The sequence below is a fragment of the Pan troglodytes genome, chromosome 5 (genome assembly GCF_028858775.2).
Source record: "Pan troglodytes isolate AG18354 chromosome 5, NHGRI_mPanTro3-v2.0_pri, whole genome shotgun sequence".
Lineage (NCBI taxonomy): Eukaryota > Metazoa > Chordata > Mammalia > Primates > Hominidae > Pan > Pan troglodytes.
In genome coordinates this window covers 48,015,128-48,035,453 of record NC_072403.2, presented here as the reverse complement: position 1 = coordinate 48,035,453, position 20,326 = coordinate 48,015,128, and the positions used below count along the sequence as shown (strand labels likewise).

Here is a 20,326-nt window from a genome sequence, read left to right as displayed (position 1 = left end):
CCTAAAGTGATTAGCCCACCTCAGCCTCCCAAAGCGCTGGGATGACAGGCATGCACCGTGGCACCCAGCCGGCTATAGTTTATTTAAATTTAACAATTCACCTCTTGGTGGACATTTAGTTAATTCCCATTTTTCCAGCTAGCCTTTTTTTTTTTTTCTTTCTTTCTTTTTTTGGACGGAGTCTCGCTCTGTCGCCAGGCTGGAGTGCAGTGGTGTGATCTCGGCTCACTGCAAAACCTCCACTTCCCAGGTTCAAGCAATCCTCCTGCCTCAGCCTCCCGAGTAGCTAGGACTACAGGCACACGCCACCATGCCCATCTTTTTGTAATTTTAGTAGAGACAGGGTTTTACCATGTTGGCCAGGATGGTCAGGATGGTCTCGATCTCTTGGCCTCGTTATCCACCTGCCTCAACCTCCCAAAGTGCTAGGATTACAGGTGTGAGCCACCGCACCCAGCCCCAGCTGGCTTTTTCTTTCTTTCTTTCTTTCTTTTTTTTTTTGAGACAAAGTCTCACTCTTGTCCTCCAGGCTGGAGTGCAATGGCGCGATCTCGGCTCACTGCAACTTCTAACTCCTGGGTTCAAGCGATTCTCCTGCCTCAGCATCCCGAGTAACTGGGATTACAGGCATGAGCCACCGCACCTGGCCTGTTTTTTAATTTTTTTGAGACGGAGTTTCACTCTTGTTGCCCAGGCTGGAGTACAATGGCATGATCTTGGCTCACTGCAACCTCTGCCTCCCGGGTTCAAGCGATTCTTCTGCCTCAGCCTCCCTAGTAGCTGGGATTACAGGCACACACTTGCATGCCCAGCTGATTTTTTTAATATTTTTGGTAGAGACGGAGTTTCACCATGTTGGCCAGGCTGGTCTCAAACTCCTGACCTCAAGTAATCCACCTGCCTTGGCCTCCCAACGTGCTAGGATTACAGGCGTGAGCCACCGTGCCTGGCAATGTTAGATCTCCTGAGTGTGACAGTTGTATTGTGGCCATGTAGGAGAATGTTCCTACTCTTAGACATCGATGCTGAAGTACTGGGGGAGGCTAAGAAATGGGCCACGGTATCTACAACTTCCAAGCTTCAGCAAAATGAAAAGGAAAAGAATCCGGGAGACAGACAGAGAGAGAGAGAGAGAGAGAGGGATGAATTTAGCAATGAGTTAACAATTGGTGAATCCAGGGAGAAGGGTACACAGGTGGTCATTGTACAATTCTTTTAAGTTCTCTGAAGGTTTGAAATGTTTCAGAATGAAAAGTTGAGGGAAAACGCCTTTGGTGTAAGATCTGGGGGAAACTGAGGGGAAATGTGGCAGTGGGCTCTGTCCCCAGGAAGCTCAGCAGAAATGGCAACTTGCACCAGCCTATGCCCCCTGCTGCCCAGAAAACATCAAACTCCACCCACTTGGCCTGCACCTCTGCTCTCAGCATCTTCACGCAGGTTCTCCCCATCCTCATCGGAGGAAATTTCCCCCATGGATAGCCACCCCTGGCTTGGCTAGGATGTTACCCTAAGTGCCTTAAAGTACCACTGTTTGTCTCCCTGGAGAGTGAACCCAACCCTAAGTGGGCTCTACCCACTTTAGGTTTTCAAAAATTATATTCACTTAACTTCACAGAAAAAAAAGAATGTGGGCCAGGCGCGGTGGCCGACGCCTGTAATCCCAGCACTTTGGGAGGCCGAAGCCGGCGGATCACGAGGTCAGGAGTTCCAGACCAGCCTGGCTAACATGGTGAAAACCTGTCTCTACTAAAAATACAAAAATTAGCCGGGCGTGGTGGTGCGTGCCTGTAATCACAGCTACTCGGGAGGCTGAGGCAGGAGAATCGCTTGAATCCGAGACCGGGAGGTTTCGGTGAGCCGAGATGGCGCCACTGCACTCCAGCCTGGGCAACAGAGCGAGACTCCGTCCAAAGGAAAAAAAAAAAAAAAAAAGAAAAGAAAAGAAAAAGAAAAACAATGTGATGTACAGACACAGAATGCCAAGATTTCGTCATCCCACATTCTCTTCGGAGCCCTGTCAGTGAGGATATTTTTCCACCCTCGTCATCAGATTGGTATACTAGTTTGTCATTTTCTTGCTTTTCCCAGCTTACTTTTCTCTTACAGGCACTTCCTGATGTTCCCCGAAGCCTCACGCCCCACATATTTGAGGGGCTATAGGATGCCGTGGCGTGCTCGCTTTGGCCATCCATGTCCCTCGTGTTGGACACTAGAGCTGTCCCCGATGTACCCATACTGACCTGGTCACGAATCGCCTTGAGAGGCTGGGAACTCACCCGCCTCCTTCCCCGGACTAGGGGGAAGTGGGGTGAAGGAGGCGTGCAGGGAGGAACCGGGGGGAGGGGGTGGCCCGTCTCCCAGGCTGGGCGTGGGCCGGGCCAGGTCCCCAGCCCACCGGGCCGTGCCAACAATGGCCTGTTGTAGAAGGAGGCGGGAAGGAATGCGGCCTGGGGAGTTGGGCGGCGGCGGGGCGGGGCCCGGCCGAGCGGCTGCCTTTTACCTGGCCAGGTAGCTCTCATTTCCCGGCAAGCGGCGGCGCCCGCAGCACCTGTTGCCCGGTGCGCGGGCGGGGAGGACGGCGGGGGACATGGCCTGGTAGAGTCCCCTGGGGAGACCGTGCTGAGTTCAGTCCGGGGCAGGGCAGGGCGAGGGAGGGAAGGTCCTTCCCTGGCGCCCGCGCGGGCTGCGGCAGCATGAAAAAGAACCAGACGGTGCAGGGCACCTTCAGCAAACTCTTCGGGAAGAAGCACACCACGACCCCCAGCACCTCCCTCTACGCCACCAACCCGCCCTGGATCTTCACCCAGGAGGCCCCGGAGGAGGGGACCGGGGGCTTCGGTGAGTACTCCGGGGACGGAGGGCGCTGGGGCGGGGACGGAGGGCGCTGGGGCAGGGCCGGCGGTGCTGTCTCCTGGAGGCGCGGAGGGGAGGGACACGTTGGAACCTGCGGACTGGCCGAGAGCAGCCGCCGGGCAGGGGAGAAGGCACCGCACCGGGGTGTCTGGGAAGGGCTGTGCGGTGAGAGAGGTGTGGGGAACGAGGGGACCCCCCCCAACCACGGGGAGGTGGGAGAACTTTGCCGCCCCCACCTCTGACCCCAGGCCTTCTTCGGAGGTGTTTCATTCCCCCTCTTGGCGAATCCTATGCTTGTGTTACTGTTAGCGGAAAGGCTTCCGGAGGTTTGCGATATCTCCCCCGACCCCCACCGCTACACCCCCATTCTGGCTGAAGCAAAAGTGTTCCTGAAGAACTGGGGGCTAAGGGGCTAAGAACTCCTCCCTCACCCTTTGCACTCCCTGTTTCCCAAGCCCACGTGGCAGAGAGGGGCCTGCTATCTGGGTGCTCACAAACTTGGCTCTGGCTAGGTGAGGCCCAGGAAAAAACAACAGGCGCAGCTGCTACCAGGTTACCAGCCTGTTTGTGACACCAAGTCACTTATTGGGGCCACAGGCTCCTGCCAGGTCAACCTGGGACCTGGGCTGTCTCTGGGCTAAGACCGAGGAGCCAGAAATGGGACAGTGGAGGCCAAGGAACCCTCTCCCTGACTGCCAGCTGCCGCTGACCCTGGAATCAGACTGGTGTGTCTCTGCAAGCCTCTAAAAGCACCGCCTTGGCTCATCCCCAGGCTCTGGCTGTGGGTCATCTTATCATTGCATCGTTTTGCAATTTGTATTCTCTATAACTAGGGGAAGCCAGCGGCTGGAGACAGAAATCCATTTCTTGTGTATGACATGTGGCTCTGGAATGCCCAGGTTGGGGGGGCAGGGGGCTTCTGGGCCCAAGGAAGGTCACCCATCACTGCTTTAGCTTGCCTGCCTTCATTCTCACCATATTATCTTCACTGATCTTTATAGCCACTGTGCTGGGACCCACAGTGGATGTCATAGCCTTGGTGCCTGCTGTTGGACTCAGTTCAGCATGCAGGTTGCCACAGCCAGGACACAAGGCACCATGGATAGGAGCGGGACGGACAAAGTGTCGCCTCTTCCTGGCACAAAGATATCAGATCAGGGGGTGAACAGAACTAACCATATGCCATTTAGCCCTTTCTGAGCCTTTGCTATAAACGATTATTAAGCATAAAAGCAAAGAAGAGAGATGACCTCTGAGTGGAACTAGCATTCGAGCTGACAGGAGAGGGCATTCCTGGCAAAACAAACAGTAGAAGCAAAGACCAGGAGGAGCAGGGCAAGTGGAGGCATGGTGTAGGCACTCCCAGACACAGGTGTGCGGGCAAGTGCCTGTGAGCCAGGACACTTCTTTCCCTCTCAACGGAGGCACCATGGAAAGACCATTTCTTAAGCCCTTCTTAGGTGCAAGATGCCATTCTAAAATCTTTGTGTTACTGATTCATTGAAATCTCATCTAGAGTCAGGCACTATTATTATCATTCCTGTTTGACAGATGAGGAGACTGAGGCACAGGGAGCTTAAGTAATATGCCCAAGATCATACAGCTTTCAATGCTGGAGGCAGCATTTTTCTAAGTCCACAATTCAATGATTTTTAGTAGACCATTTACACAGAGTTGTGCCACTATCACCACCATCTGGTTTTAGAACATTTCGATGACCTCCAAAATCTCCCTTGTGAGGCAGAACTAGTATTTGAATCCAGGCAGTCAGGCTCCAGAGATCACACTCTTAGCGGGTTTGCTGAATTAACTCTGCAGAGGAAGGCGATCCAAGTTTACTTGAGGGGCATCTGCCTGGAAAATACCACACACACACACACACACACACACACACACACACACACACACCCTTCCTCCCTCAAGGGGAGACCTCAGCCATGCCTCTCAGCCACTTCTGCATTTTGCCTAGGCTGTGCAGGCTGCTAGTGGGCATCAGCACCTCTGGTGAGGGAAGAGGGCCTGGTGCCCTGTCATCTCCAGCCAGCTGCTGCCCTCATCAGCCTGGGCAGAGCTAGAGCCCAAAGGACAGCTCCTCCCATTCCTCAAGGCAGGGCTGGGCCTCCAGCTGACTCAGCTTGGTCTTGCCTGCACAAGGAGCCGTGGAAAACATCATGCACCCAGCAGAACAGCGCCTCAGTGTTTCCGGGGTGTTCCCTGGGGTGCCACTGGGCGTGGCAGAAGTCCTCCCTGCTCTGCTTGGAGTTAGGGAGAGGAGGGACCAGTGTTGGGGATTCTGTGATGGGATGCAGGTGCAGCCCTGCCTTGGCATCCTGTCTCTGTCAATACATAGGGCTAAGCACTCTCTGGGCCTCAATTTTTTCTTCTGTTAAAGGGGATAGTGTCCAGGCTCCCTGCAGGGTGACTGCCTGAAGCGGTATTTATGGTAGTGCTTTGAAGAGCATTAAAACAAAAAGCTCTAAACAGGGTGTCCAATCTTTTGGCTTCCCTGGGTCACATTGGAAGAAGAATTGTCTTGGGCCACACATAAAATACACTGACACTAACAATAGCTGATGAGCTAAAAAACAAAACAAAAAAACGCAAAAAAAAAAAAACCCTCATAATATTTTAAGAAAGTTCACTAATTTGTGTTGGGCCATGGGTTGGACAAGCTTGCTCTAAAGCAAGGATTGGCAAACTACAGTCCTGGCTCCATTCTGGCCCATGGCCTGCTTTGAGGAGTAAAGTTTTATTAGAACATAACCAACTATGCCCCTCATTTACATATGGTCTATGGCTAGAGTTGAGTAGCTACAAAAGAGACCTTATGGCCTGCAAAGGCTAACATATTTACTATCTGGCCCTGTACAGAAAAAGTTTACTGGCCCCTCCTCTAAGGCATGATTTATTATTGTTGGATCATTCCCAGCATGGAGCACTTCCTGCCCCTGCCTGCTTCAGCTCCTCTTCCTAACACTGCTGTAGAATAGAGGAAACTGAGCCATGAAAAGACTATTTCAAAGTCTCAGAGAGAGTGGGATTAGAGTTCCATAGGGTCCCTGAGTCTGTGACATTCCCCTCAAGCCTGGGGTGAGATGCTGGCGATATCCAGCCCTTAGAGAATAGGCGGTGGAATGGAAGGGAGGAAAATCAATGTAGGGATGTGTAAGGGAATTAAGGAGTAATCAACTGTTTGCTCTGTGGTTGCAGCCATGTAAAAATCTGTTTGCACAAGGGTAGGCTGGGTACAGCGGGTAAATGCAAACAGTCATGTGAGAGTGGTGATGAGCAAAAAATTTTTCTTTACAGAATTTCTCTAATATGTATTCCAGCAATTAGGAGGGCTTCACTGAATGCATTTGCAATCCTAACAAAGTCTTCTGCCCTCTCCCAGCCCAAGCAAGGCCACATGAGTGTGTGTGTGTGTGTGTGTGTGTGTGTGTGTTTAAATGCATGAGAAAGCAGAGATGTGGATCTTCGCAAATCTGGAGACAAAGCTGCCAGTCACTCAGGACTCCTCCCTTGCATCTTGGATTAACTGAGCCAAGATTCTTTATCTACCACCGCTGCACCCGCCACCAGCAATGGGACACCCTTGTTTGCTAGAGGACTCTCTTTCCTACCCCGTTCCTCTAAATGGGACAGCTCACAGCTACCTCAGACATTTATTTGAAATGCAGATTCTGGGCTGGGCGATGGCTCACGCCTGTAATCCCAGTGCTTTGGGAGACTGAGGCAGGTGGATCATGTGAGCTCGGGAGTTTGAGAGCAGCCTGGGCAACATGGCAAGATCCTGTTGTCTCTACTAAAAATACAAAAATTTGCCAGGCTTGGTGGCATGCACCTGTAGCTGCAGCTACTCAGGAGGCTGAGGCGGGAGGACTGCTCGAGTTCAGGAGGCAGAGGTTGCAGAAAGCCAAGATTGCGCCACTGCACTCCAGCCTTGGTGGCAGAGGGAGACCCTGTTTCAAAACAAAAAACAAAAACAAAAACAACCCCAGCACTTTGGGAAGCCAAGGCAGGAGGATTGCTTGAGCCTGGGAGATAGAGGCTGCAGTCAGCTATGATGGCACCACTGCACTCCAGCCTGGGTGACAGAGCAAGATCCTGTCCTCCCCCACCCAAAAAAATTAATTTAATTAATTTCAGATTCCTAGGGTCCCACCCCAGGCACAGGAAGTCAGAATCTCTGGGCTAGGGTCTGGGCTCTGGGGGTTTTTTGAGACGGAGTCTCGATCCGTTGCCAGGCTGGAGTGCAGTGGCACGATCTCGGCTCACTGCAACCTTCTACCTCCCGGGTTCAAGCGATTCTGCTGCCTCAGCCTCCCCGGCCTGCGCCACCACACATGGCTATTTTTGTATTTTTAGTAGAGACGCGGTTTCACCATGTTGGCCAGGATGGTCTCGATCTCCTGACCTCGTGATCCACCTCCCCCGCCCCGCCCCGCCCCGCCCCCGCCCCTGCCTCAGCCTCCCAAAGTGCTGGGATTTACAGGCGTGAGCCACCGCGCCCAGCCTTTGGGCTCTGGGTTTTTAACCAGCTCCAGGGGAATTGTTTTGTGCAGGAAGATATGAGAATCCTGGTATTTCCTTCCCCACATGGAGCAAGGCTATTCTCTTTCCCTTTAGGACTCCCTGCAGGGCACATGGTAGGTTCTACATAAATATGGAAAGAATGTCACCAGCTCCTTATCAGGAGGACCCTAGTGCCCTCTGGTGTGGCTGCAGGTTCTGGTGTTCCTGTTCCCTGGGTCTCCTGACCCTTTGTTTCAGGCCCGGCTAAAGAGTGGGAAACTCCCACCTCCTACCCCGGGAGTCAGGAGCTGAGCATATATTTCCAACCAGGGCCAGGCTGGCACCAGCCTACCAACTTTTGTTTACTCCTGTTCCCTGGAGGTGTGCTGTGGTTTGCCGGCAGTCCAGTGCACACATATACACCCTCTGCCGCCCCATTATATAAGCTTCTCTTGTCACTAGTTCAACTCCAGAAAGCCAGGCCTGCCCTTGACCCCTACAGACCAGCTACAAGGTGCCCCTTCTCTCCTAGCCAATAGAGTAATGACAGTAATGTAATTATTATCACCAGGCTCTGGACTAAAAGCTTTGTATGTCTTCTCAATTGAGGAAACAGACTCAGAAGGAAGGCTCAGATAGGTGAAATGACTCAGCCATTCTAGTCCGGGGTAGCTCAAACATCAAAGTGCACCCAGTCATCTGGAATCTTGTTAAGATTAGATTTGTTTCGGTAGTTTCGGGATGAAGGGAGAGTCAGCATTTCTCACAAGTTCTGGGGTCTGCACACTGAGTGGCGAGTCCTAGCTTGGAAGCCGAGGGCCCTGTTCACTCTGCTCCTCCCCCTTAGTCCCACCTGCAGGGCTGGGGGGGGCGGCGCCATTCTGTTCCGTTTCTGTTCTGTCCTCCTCTACTTTGTGGCTCCCTGCCCCTCCTCCCCTCCACCCCAGTCAAATCTTCAGCATCCCCTCTGCCCTTGGACAAAGGCCTCTCTCTGGTCCTCAGGTCAGGCCTGCTGGGACTTGCTGGGAAAGACTGGCCTTTTTAGGCTCCTGTCCTGTGGACTTGCTAATTAGCAAGGAAAGGCCTCATTAACGCCATTTGTGAGTTACATTCACATGGGGCCGCCCCCGCTGCTTCCCTGAAAGGCAGGGGGTCCCCTAGTGGCCGATGATTGGATGCCACACTTCATACTTCACTGTCCAGCACCCCCATTCTATATCTACGGAGAGGGAGAAGTAGAAAGAGGTCTGTTTTGGGATTCTGGGTTACTCTTAGTCAAGGCAAAAACTCCCCAAGCTAAGGCCCGAATCCTCCTAAGCCCCAGGAATCCAATTAGATCTGTAGCCAGTGCTCCTGAAGTCATTTAGGGGCTCCTGGCAATTTGGGGCCCCAGCCCTCCTCTCACTCCGGCTAGCTTCCTTCCCTCTCCTGATTTTGGGAGGCTTCCGGAAAAGTATCATCCTCATTTTACAGGTGGGGAAACAGCCCGACAAAGTGTTCAGTGTCCTCAGGTATTATATGGATGTGAATCCAGATATGATTCCTAGGCCCATTTCCTCCCCTCCAGGCCTTACCAACTTTCTTTTTTTTTTTTTGGATGGCTTACAGGTAAGTTTTTTTTTATTATTATACTTTAAGTTTTAGGGTACATGTGCACAATGTGCAGGTTAGTTACATATGTATACATGTGCCATGCTGGTGTGCTGCACCCATTAGGCCTTACCAACTTTCAAGTCTCATTCAGGAAAAACAAGAGATGGAGGGGAGAGACGCTGAATCCCTACATTCCTTCCCTGCCATGCTGGCTATGACATGAGGGAATCAGAGTCTAGAGTCATGTTGCCTGGGCTGGAATCCCGGCCCCTTTGACTCACCAGCTGTGGGAACTTGGGCAAGGGACTTAACCTCTCTGAGCCTCAGTTTCCTCACCTGCAAATTGGGAATAATAAGGGTACTTCCCCCATGGGGTGGTGAGGGCTTAGAATAGTGCCTTGCTCATAACACAGGCTTAATAGATGTTAGACATTTAAGTACTTAATTAATCAAATTAATTTTCTCTCTAGTTTGGACCTAGCTAGAATGTGGGGAAAGAACTAAATAACTGTCCCAGAATCTTTCTGACCTCAGCTTCCATGGAGATCCATGAGCAGCTTTGGGGCTGAGGGAGGAAGAACATTCCTTCCAACCCTGAACTCTGTGAGCAAAGAAATGCAGAAGACTCAGTGAGGCTCCTCCGCTCGGGGAGCAAGGGAGAAAAGAAGGGCTGGGCGTCCTGTGGCAGCGTGTACCTAGCTCTCAGCTCGCCCGGAGCTGGCCCACCCGCCACATTTAACACGTACCCCAGCCCAGGCTGAGAGAGCCAGGTCTGCCTGTTGGGGAGAGGCAGGGAGCCACGTGCCCTGCCATGCGTAAGGCAGTGCAAGTCAGGGGCCATGTTTGACCCCTGCTTGGCAACCTTGATCCAGCCCCTCCCACTCTGGGTTGCTGCAAAGTCCAGGCATCAGGACTCAGAGTGAACCCGAACAAGAAAGCAAAGGGCCCAAAGGGCCGCCTGCCTCCCGGTGGCTCTCCCCAATGGGGACAGGTGTCACCATGATTTGCAAGTGACACAGCCCAGCTCAAGCTCACAGCCCAAACTCTTGGTGGAGGGAAGTAAGGTGGAGCAGAGAGAAAATGATGATCACAACAATAACCAGCCCTCCCAATTATCATTATTATTTTTTTGAGACAGAGTCTCACTCTGTTGCCCAGGCTGGAGTGCAGTGGCGCAATCTCAGCTCACTACGACCTCTGCCTCCCAGGTTCAAGTGATTCTCCTGCCTCAGGCTCCCGAGTATCCTGAGTAGCTGGAATTACAGGCGCCCACCACCACGCCTGGCTAATTTTTGTATTTTTAGTAGAGATGGGGTTTCACCATGTTGGCCAGGCTGGTCTTTTTTTTTTTTTTTGAGATGGAGTTTCGCTCTTGTCACCCAGGCTGGAGTGCAATGGCTCAATCTCGGCTCACTGCAACCTCTGCCTCCCCGGTTCAAGCAATTCTCCTGCCTCAGCCTCTCGAGTAGCTGGGGTTATAGGCACCCACCACCACGCCCAGCTAATTTTTGTATTTTTAGTGGAGACGGGGTTTCACCGTGTTGGCCAGGCTGGTCTTGAACTCTTGACCTCAGGTGATCCACCCGCCTTGGCCTCCCAAAATGCTGGGATTACAGGCGTGAGCTACTGTGCCCGGCCGCCAGGCTGATCTTGAGCTCCTGACCTCAAGTAATCCTCCTGCCTCAGCCTCCCAAAATGCAGAGATTACAGACGTGAGCCACCACTCCCAGCCAACCCTCCCAATTATTGAGCATAAATATCTGCTAGGCACTGTGCTGATGACTTTTGCACACTTTCTCTCACTCAACCTCACATCAGCCTGCCCAGCAGGGACCACTGTTCACATGTACAAAGATAAAGAGACAGCCTCAGAGAGACCAATGCGGCTCCCAGGATCCCACAGTTAAGTGTTGGAGCCGGAACTGGAACCCAAGTTCAGCTGGGCTCTAAACCCATAGCCTTGACCCCATAAGGTCCTGCCTCCCGTCCCAGCCAGGAGCTGTTCGACTACTGGGTGTTTCCGGCCAGGGCAGAACCTCAGCCATGGTCTCCTCACAGCCCAGGCAGCCTCAGCCACAACTCTGCTGCCCTCTGGCCCATGGCAGAGCCAGGTTCTCCAGAGGGAGAAGGGCAGGAGGGGAGCTGCCTGTACCCAGGTTGAAATCTGGGGTGAAGTCTCCTGCTTGGCACCAGGAATTGTTTTTGGAACAGGTTTTTGGATGTTAGATGGTATTAATATTTATGTCAACTCAAATCCTAGAGGGAGTGTAAATGAAAGCAAAGCCCTACCTTCATTTCCCATCCTTCTATGAGGGAGAAATTGTTAGGGAGAAACTCTAAAGTAATCCTATGCATAATCTTGTCATAAATAGGATTCCATTTGGGGGGAAATTTGGTTCATTTAAAGATCAGGTTTGGGTCAATGGAGGCAGACCTGGATTTACCCCTATTTTATCACTGCATTATTCGCATGTGAGTTTGTCAGAAGTTTGTATCTTGACAGGACTGTGGTCCATCTGGGGCTCAGGCCTTGCTCAGAACCTGCTGCTGGGGTCTCACAAGGCTTCCTGGCTGCTGGAATTGCCCCAGGACTCTCTTTCTCTGGAAGCTCCTGGGTCCAGGGGCATCTCCCTTCCTTTTCCAGCTTTCTGAATCCCACCTGGATGTTCCAATGCTGCCTCTGTGGTCCGTGCATGTGGCAAGCATAAAACCTCTGAGATCCCGAAGGACCTTTCCAGAAAAAGCCAGACACCAAGGGAGTTTGCAAGTTTCAGAGTGGATGAGACACGGGGCTGTGCCCCTCTTTCTCATTGCAGTCTTGTTCCGCGAGCAAATCATCCAGCCTCCTCTCCAGGCACCCCCTTCACCTCCTCCTCGCCCCTCCTTCCTCAAGGGACACCAGGATGTTCCTAGCCCTCCTTTAGCTCCTCGACTGAGGAGTGAGCTGCTTCTCAGGAAGGCCTCAGCATCCCTGACCTGTGATCTGAGCAAAGTTCATCACTTACAATAGGAAATTCCCCAAGGTTGAGCTCTGTTGTCTTTGTTTAGTTTTGGGCCTTGACCTTGAGGCTGGGAAGACCCCAGTTCTGACCTTGAATGCTTTGAGGATCTAGCTGATGGAGATAGACACACGCGCCTCACCTCATGCTGTGCCTCCACCCAGCAGGAGCTGGGCCAGGTCTGAGGGACCCAGAGAGTTGGCCTGATTGCAGCCACACCTCCTTTTCTTTTTTTTTTTTTGAGACAGAGTCTCACTCTGTCACCCAGGCTGGAGTGTACTGGCACAATCTCAGCTCACTACAACCTCTGCTTCCCGGGTTTAAGCGGTTCTCCTGCCTCAGCCTCCTGAGTATCGTGAGTAGCTGGGATTACAGGTGCCCACCACCACATCCGGCTAATTTTTGTATTTTTAGTAGAGACAGGGTTTCACCATATTGGCCAGGCTGGTCTTGAACTCCTGACTTCATGATCCACCCACCTCGGCCTCCCAAAGTGCTGGGATTATAGGTGTGAGCCACCGCGCCCGGCCCCACACCTCCTTTTCTTATTTTCTTCTTATTATTATTATTTTTTTTTTTGAGACAAAGTCTTACTCTGTCCTCCAGGCTGAAGTGCAGTGGCGCAATCTCGGCTCACTGCAACCTCCGCCTCCCTGGTTCAAGTGATTCTCCTGCCTCAGCCTCCTGAGTAGCTGGGACTACAGGTATGTGCCACCACACCCAGCAAATTTTTTGTATTTTTAGTAGAGACGGGGTTTCACCATGTTAGCCAGGATGGTCTCGATCTCCTGACCTTGTGATCTGCCCGCCTCGGCCTCCCAAAGTGCTGGGATTACAGGCGTGAGCCCCCGCACCCTGCCCCTTTTTTTATTTTGATAACAAATTTACTATCTTACAATTCTGCATGTCAGAACTCTGACACAGGTCTCTGTGGGCTCAATTAAGGTGTTGGCAAGACTTTGTTCCTCTGGAGGCTCCAGTAGAGTCTGTTTCCTTGCCTGTTCTGGCTGCTAGAGGCAGCCCACAGTCCTTGGCCAGTAGCCTCCTTCCATCTTCAAAGCCAGCCATGGCAGCCGAGCCCCTCTCACAGCGCATCACCCCACCTCTGCTCCCGTATCACGTTTCCCTCTCTGACCCCTACCCACTCCTCTTCAGACTGGGAAATCAAATCCGATTTTCCAGAGGTGCCTGGTAGCGAGAGGAGCCACCTGGGCCTTCCAACCCCGCCTCAACTACAGACACTACCCTTCTATATGTTTTACAGAGAACAATTATGTTCTTAGAAAGGATTTCACTGCTTAAAACAACCACAAAGCAAGCAAAACAACAATGGCTCAGAGTCAGGGCTGAGTCATGGGATCTGTGAGGCAGTTAGAGCGCCTGCTTGGGGGTCAGACGGCCACAGTTCAGATCCGACTCCATCCTGACCAGCAGGCTTCGAACAAGCTGCCTCACCTCCTGTTGCTTCCCAGAGCTGCTCCTTGGCCAGAGCCGAGCCGAGCCTTCCTCACCCCCGTACATGGTGGGATTATGGCTCTTCCCTTTAGGGGTGTATGTATGGTGGTTTAGAAGTCAGGCCCTTTAGGGAGACCCTGGCTTCAACACTTACTGTGAGGCTTTGGGCAAGTTATTTGACCTCCTTGTGCCTCAGTTTCCTCATCTGTAAAACAGGGATAATGACTACCAATTTGCATGGGGCTGTTTTGAGAATTAAATGAATTAATAATGTGTAAGATGCTCGGAACAGTGCCCAGACCATTAAAGGTGCTCAGTAGGCTGGGCGCGTGGTGCACACCTGTAATCCCAGCACTTTGGGATGCTGAGGTGTGTAGATCACCTGAGTTCAGCAGTTTGAGATCAGCCTGGCCAACATGGTGAAACACCATCTCTACTAAAAATACAAAAATTAGCTGGGTGTGGTGGCCCACACCTGTAATCCCAGCACTTTGGGAGGCCAAGGTGGGTAGATCACCTGAGTTCAGGAGTTTGAGACAGGCCTGGCCAACATGGTGAAACCCCGTCTCTACTAAAAATACAAAAATTAGCTGGGCGTGGTGGTGCACACCTGTAATCCTAACCACTTCGGAGGCTGAGGCAGGAGAATTGCTTGAACCTGGGAAGCACAGGTTGCACTGAGCCGAGATCATGCCACTGTACTCCAGCCTGAGCGACAGAGCACAGGGATCCACAATGGCTCAGGCCTGTTGTCCTGGCACATAAAGAGGCGAGACAAGGCTTTTGAGGACAGCCTGGGCAACATAGAAACCTCTCATCTATATAACCAAAAAAAAAGACTCCATCTCAAAAAAAAAAAGATAAAAAAAGATGCTCAGTAAGTTTTTACCTTTTATTATTATTACTATTACAGTTATCATGCTTGCCAAGTTGCTCAGGTATAACACTTCTAAAGCTCCTAGGCACCCAATAAGAGTAGCCATTAATATGACAATAACAACTGTAGGAAGGAGGCTCTCTAGATCCCAACATCGGTGCAGAGATGAAATGATTAGGGCCTTGCCTAGGAGCGTGGCTCTCATGCAGTCCCTGTGGCAATCCCCGCCCCACCCCAGTCCTGTTAAGGGTCCAGGTAGCCACATCACGTCAGGTCTAGGGCCTTGGCATCCACACAGCACTCTCTAGAGAATGCCCCAGGAGATCCTAGTGTCAACACACAGACTCTCGGAAGTGAGGGAATTGGGGGCTTTCGTGGTGGCTGTTGGGTGTGAGCTACTTTTGTTGTTTCCCATTGGGTCAGATCTTACAGCTCCCCTCCCCCATGCCCTGTCTGATCTTGGTCTGCAGCCTCAGGCATGGAGCCTGGCAACTGGGACTGGAAAATCATATTTGCCCAGAGTGCATGGGGCAGGGCAGTGCTGGGAACTGGAGTTTCCAGGGACGTGCGGAGCACACGGAGAACCCGACGTTCGGGCCCCTTTTGAGACGTGGAGAAGCTTGAGTGTCCCAGCCAGCTTCCTGCCTTGGGAGGGCAGCACACGGAGGACACCACCTCCAGCTGCTGGGGCGCTCCCAGGAGCCTCCCTGTCACATCCAAAGCCCAGATGCTCACATGGGGTGCTGCGGCTATCGGTGTGGGGATTTGGGATGGATGTAGTCTGATCCCAGGATCTTCCTGACAAGCCCAGTCTCTTGAATAAATCATTTGGCTTTCTTGCAATTTTCTCCTAAAGTCATGTACAAGGAGAAGGGTAATCATGATTAGCTCAATGTCCCAGTTAGTAGACTTCTGGCTAACTGGGATTCTAACCTTTCTTCTCTCCTCTTTGGCTATCGAGGAAAGTCCTCCACACTTCGTTAAATGGAAGAAAGCCCTCTTTGCTCATGAGCCACATAGCAGGAGGGCCACAGCGATCCCTGCCAAGGGAGTGTGAATTTCTTGTCAGTGTGTATCAAGGGTCATGAGGGAGTTGAGAAAGGGATGTGATGTGATGTGAGTGGCCCCTCACATCCTCCCACTGCCATAGAGCAGCATGGAGCACAGACTCAGTAACTGGAGGAAGAGGAAGGTCCTTCATATTATCTTCCTACAGGGGAAGCAACCATGTTTGCTGAGCACTTACTATGCCCTGGCCACACTCACTCCTCACAACAGTGCTATATGGCACTATCATCACTCCCACTGTACGGATGGGAAAAACTGAGGCCCAGAGAGGTTAAGCCACATGGGCACTCAGTGGCAGAGCTGGGATTTTTTAACCAGGTCATACTGACCCTACTGTCCCGTTTTTTCTGCTCTGCCCTCAAGGGTGCATTAAAGCAAGCCACGTACATAACCATCTGTGGTTTGGTGGTCAGGGAAATCTTGAGTTAGGGAGTCCAGATGATGGGATATTGGCCACTGCGGACGGCAGGTGGCCTCATCTGCTCTGCATGTTTCAGATTAGAAATTCAAACACTCGAGGGAAAAGCCAGCTTGTTTTCCTCCGTCTCTGAGATAAGCTTCAGCTGGGCCCTTAGCCGGGCTTCCTGGGCTCCAAAAACAAGGGACCATTGCTGTGGGAGAGAAGGCTCAGGACGGTACAGGGTGGTGGTTATGGATTGGGAGAGAGATGGCTGCAGGGGGCTGAAAGCCCCAGGAACACCGAGTCCCTCACCCAGCACCACCTCAGCTGGCCCCATTAGTGCACATCTCATCCATAAGATCTGATTATGTTAGAGGCGCTTAGCTGAGTCCAACACTGGGAGACACGCAGGCCCTGGCTTTCCTCACTGGGAGCTGAAGGGCAGATTAAACTTGGGTGGCCAGATGCCTTGGATCTCCAGCTTATGGTGTCCCCTCACTTGTGTTCTCTAGATGGCATCTATTATGGAGACAATCGGTTTAACACAGTGAGCGAGTCAGGAACAGCCACGCTGAAAGCTCGGCCAAGAGTCCGGCCCCTGCTGACCTTCCTTCCGCTGGTGAGTACGGTTCTGCTCTGAGGTTGGAGAGTCTGCTCTGGCTGGGGACACCAAGGCTGCCCTAGCCCGAGTGGACATCAGCTGCACCCTCTGTCCACCCCTTCCTTCCTGATGCTGACCCGGCGGGAAGGGGGGCTACTGGAAGGAGGCATGGCCGAGGCTCACGGTAGGAAGTCTAGGATTAGGAATGCCAGCTTGTTCAGGGCCAAGCCCAAGGAGAAGTTATGGAGAACTTGTGTACAGGAGTGATACAGCAGTGGGTACCCTCAGCCAAGCAGGGTTCATTTTCCACAGTCACAGATGACTGTCTGCTTTGTGCCAGGCCCTGCATTAGGTGCTGTATACAGAGATGACTGGGCCAGCCTTGCTGTTCTCAAGGAGCTCCCTGCCCACTGCAGGAGACAAATATATTTTGCTTAACCCGGTATATTCAAAAGAGTGTCATTGTGGCCAGTGCGGTGGCTCACGCCTGTAATCCCAGCATTTTGGGAGGCCAAGGGGGGGCAGATCATGAGGTCAGGAGATCAAGACCATCCTGGCTAACACGGTGAAACCCTGTCTCTACTAAATATAAAAAAAAAAAAATAGCCGGTGTGGTGGCAAGCACCTGTAGTCCCAGCTACTCGGGAGGCTGAGGCAGGAGAATGGCGTGAACCCAGGAGGCGGAGCTTGCAGTGAACCAAGATGGCGCCACTGCCCTCCAGCCTGGGTGACAGAGCAAGACTCCGTCTCAAAAAAAAAAAAAAAAAAGAGTGTCATTGCAACATTTAATCAATATAAAAAATACTAATGGGCTATTTTACATTCTTTTTTTTCATGCTAAGTCTTAAAAATCTGGTGTACTACTTATATAGCACATCCCGCTTCTGACAGACTGAGACATTTTAAGTGCTCAATGGCTGCTTGTGGCCAGTGGCTGCTGTACTAGACAGCCCAGGCCTAAACAGCCAGGCTCCTAGATTTAAGGCTCACTCCTGTCTGTCAGAGCTGGGTCATGGGTGGCACAATGCTGTCACTGGGGTCACGGCATCCTCTTGCCTCCATGAGGGTTTAGTATTGCCTGGACTGAAAGGCCCCTTGCCCTGGTCTGAGCTCTCAGGGGCCTGTTAGACTTCATGGCACCCCACACATTGGTCCTGGGTCCCCATACCTGCTGCCTAGCTCTGCCTGCCTGGCACAACCACCTTCCTCTCCCCATCACTGGTTTTTTTCTGCTATGTCCAACTTCAACAATCAGACCTAAGATTCTAGATGGGACAGAGGCAGTCTTACATTCTCCTTGGTGCATCTCTAAGTCCTCTCTGTGGAGGGCTGAGCACACAGCTCTCTGGGAATACAACTTTAAATAATTAATTTTCTGCTTATAAAAGCAATTTGTGGATATTATAGATAAATATAGAAAGTGCAACACCACCACCAACAAGGTATAAATCAAATAAGTCAGCTTGGAATCCTAGCACTTTGGGAGGCCGAGGTGGGAGGATCACTTGAGGCCAGGAGTTCAAGACTAGCCTGGGCAATATAGCCCAACCCCATCTCTACAAAAAATTTAAAAATTAGTGAGGTGTGGTGGTGTGTGCCTATAGTCCCAGCTACTTGGGAGGCTGAGGCAGGAGGATTGCTTGAGCTCAGAAGGTTGAGGCTGCAGTTAGCTATGATTGCACTACTGCACTTCAGCCTGGGTGACAGAGTGAGACCCTGTCTTAAAGAAAAAAAACAAATGAGTCAGCCCCTAACTTGGTTTCCAGAGAATGCATAAAACTCTGATAGAAATGATTGCACCCATAAATGCAGATAAAATCGTTTGAAATATTCTTTTTTTTTTTTTTTGCAGACTGAGTTTCATTCTTGTTGCCCAGGCTGGAGTGGTACAATGGCGTGATCTCGGCTCCCTGCAACCTCCACCTCCTGGGTTCAAGCGATTCTCCTGCCTCAGCCTCCCAAGTAGCTGGGATTACAGGCGCCCACCACCATGCCCGGCAAATTTTTTGTATTTTTAGTAGAGACAGGGTTTCACCATTTTGGCCAGGCTGGTCTCGAACTCCTGACCTCAGGTGATCCACAAACCTCAGCCTCCCAAAGTGCTGGGATTACAGGCGTGAGCTACCGCGCCCAGCCTGAAATACTCTATATTGGGAGGTTAATTAGATTCTCTCCTATCACTTACCCTCAACACACATACCCAGATTCATAGCACTGTGGGCCCAGAGTTGACACACCTCTACCAGTCGGTAAAATACTAAAACATTCATCTGTAAAATGGGAATTAAAAAAAAAAAAAACTAATAAAATACTGAAATACAGCCAGGTGTGGTGGCTCATGCCTGTAATCCCAGCACTTTGGGGGCCAAGGTGGGTGGATCACGAGGTCAGGAGTTCAAGACCAGCCTGGCCAACATGGTGAAACCCCGTCTCTACTAAAAATACAAAAATTAGCCGAGTGTGGTGGCACACACCTGTAATCCCAGCTACTCAGGAGGCTGAGGCAGGAGAATTGCTTGAACCTGGAGGCGGAGGTTGCAGTGAGCCAAGATCGCACCACTGCACTCCAGCCTGGACGACAGAGCGAGACTCCATCTCAAAAAAAAACAAAAAACAAAAAAAAAACAGAAATACTTCTCTACACAGTAGAAACGGATGTTGCCCCTGGAGTGGCTCCTGCTGTCCTGCCCCTCGCCTAGATCTGGACCACCCCCAAAAGCAGCAACTAAAAAGTTAATGTGGGCCCAGCTGAGTTCGTTCTGATTGGTGGGCATCCTTATCTCCCCCCAGCTATCTGCTATGGGCCCCTCAAAGACCAGAGCAAATCCTCACTTTCCAGCCCTCTCTGGCTCTGGTTTGGATCTGGTCTGGGCAGAACATGACTCAGGGGCTGCATAGACCCCAGGCAGACCTGGCCAAAGGCTCTGGGGCCCCTGGAGTGGGCTGGGCTGGCTGGTCAGGCCTGAGTTCCAGGCTGTCCTGGGGAAATGCTTCCTGGGAGCAGTTCTTTTGGGCAAGCCTCAGAACCAGTCCCAGGAAATGGGGGCTTCTCCCTAAAAACTCACACCCCCTCACTGGTGAGGGTGAAAGAATGGACACATGGTGAACTGACGGCTGAAAGGGGCCTCATTTTACAGAGGCAGGAACTGAACCAGGAAGGGGAAGTTCACTCGTTCCCTCGGTGCTGGCTAACCGGGGAAAGGCAGATGGAGCCACTTGCCAACCCCATCCAGTGGCACGGCCTGTGATTGTGGCCACCGTATGCTGAGCACTCACTGTGTGCCAGGCACCATTCCACGTGGACCATGTGTGTTAACAAAGCCACCCTCCGAGCAAGGTGCTGTCATTAATCCCCATGTTACAGGCAGGGAAACTGAGGCACAGGGTGGAGTAACTTGCTTAAGGTATTGCGGCTAAGTGGCAGAGCCGCGACTGGAATCCCTGAAGCCAGGCTCCAGGGTCCAAGTTCTATTCAGACCGTTCTAGTCTCCCTCCACCTGCTACATAGAAGCTTTTTCCTTCTCCTTCCAGGACCAGGCGGCAAAACCACTTCCACCTCCCTTGCCTGCCTCTCTGAATCCCTGTCCAGCAGCCTGGGCCTGCTGGGCACCAGGCCTCTTGCCACTTTTGGCTCATAGATGCTTTTGACGCCATGATGAGGCTGTGAGCCACATACATCTAGTTTTGCTTACAATTTCAGCAGGGGCCTGAAGCCCACCCATGATATGCCTTTAGATTAGGAACCCTTGGCCCAGTGGCCCACATCACAGGGACTCTTCTGTGCTCCTCACTCAGGTCACAAGATAGGGCAGCTTCCATGTCGTTCGTCGCTTGCTCCCGGGTGGAGGGGAATCTGGCTGGCGGCTTAATTCTCTCCTGTCTGAGCTTCTGACTCCTCTCCTGTAGGCTCTAGCCAGGTCCTTTGCTTTCTTTCAGCAGGGACAGAAGGCCAGGAGGATGGGGAG

The 20,326-nt window shown here is 51.9% G+C and overlaps 1 protein-coding gene across 1 annotated transcript in view; it reads left to right on the top strand.

The window, feature by feature from the left end:
- Positions 1 to 2,330: 2,330 nt before the first annotated feature.
- The window catches only part of C6H6orf132 (chromosome 6 C6orf132 homolog), a 39,035-nt gene continuing 21,039 nt past the window's right edge, over positions 2,331 to 20,326 (top strand). Inside the window, exons 1-2 of the mRNA XM_016955482.4 lie at positions 2,331 to 2,838; positions 16,273 to 16,379. Coding sequence (XP_016810971.3) covers positions 2,694 to 2,838; positions 16,273 to 16,379 — 252 coding nt within the window. The 5' untranslated portion in view covers positions 2,331 to 2,693. The remainder of the gene's footprint in view (positions 2,839 to 16,272; positions 16,380 to 20,326) is intronic.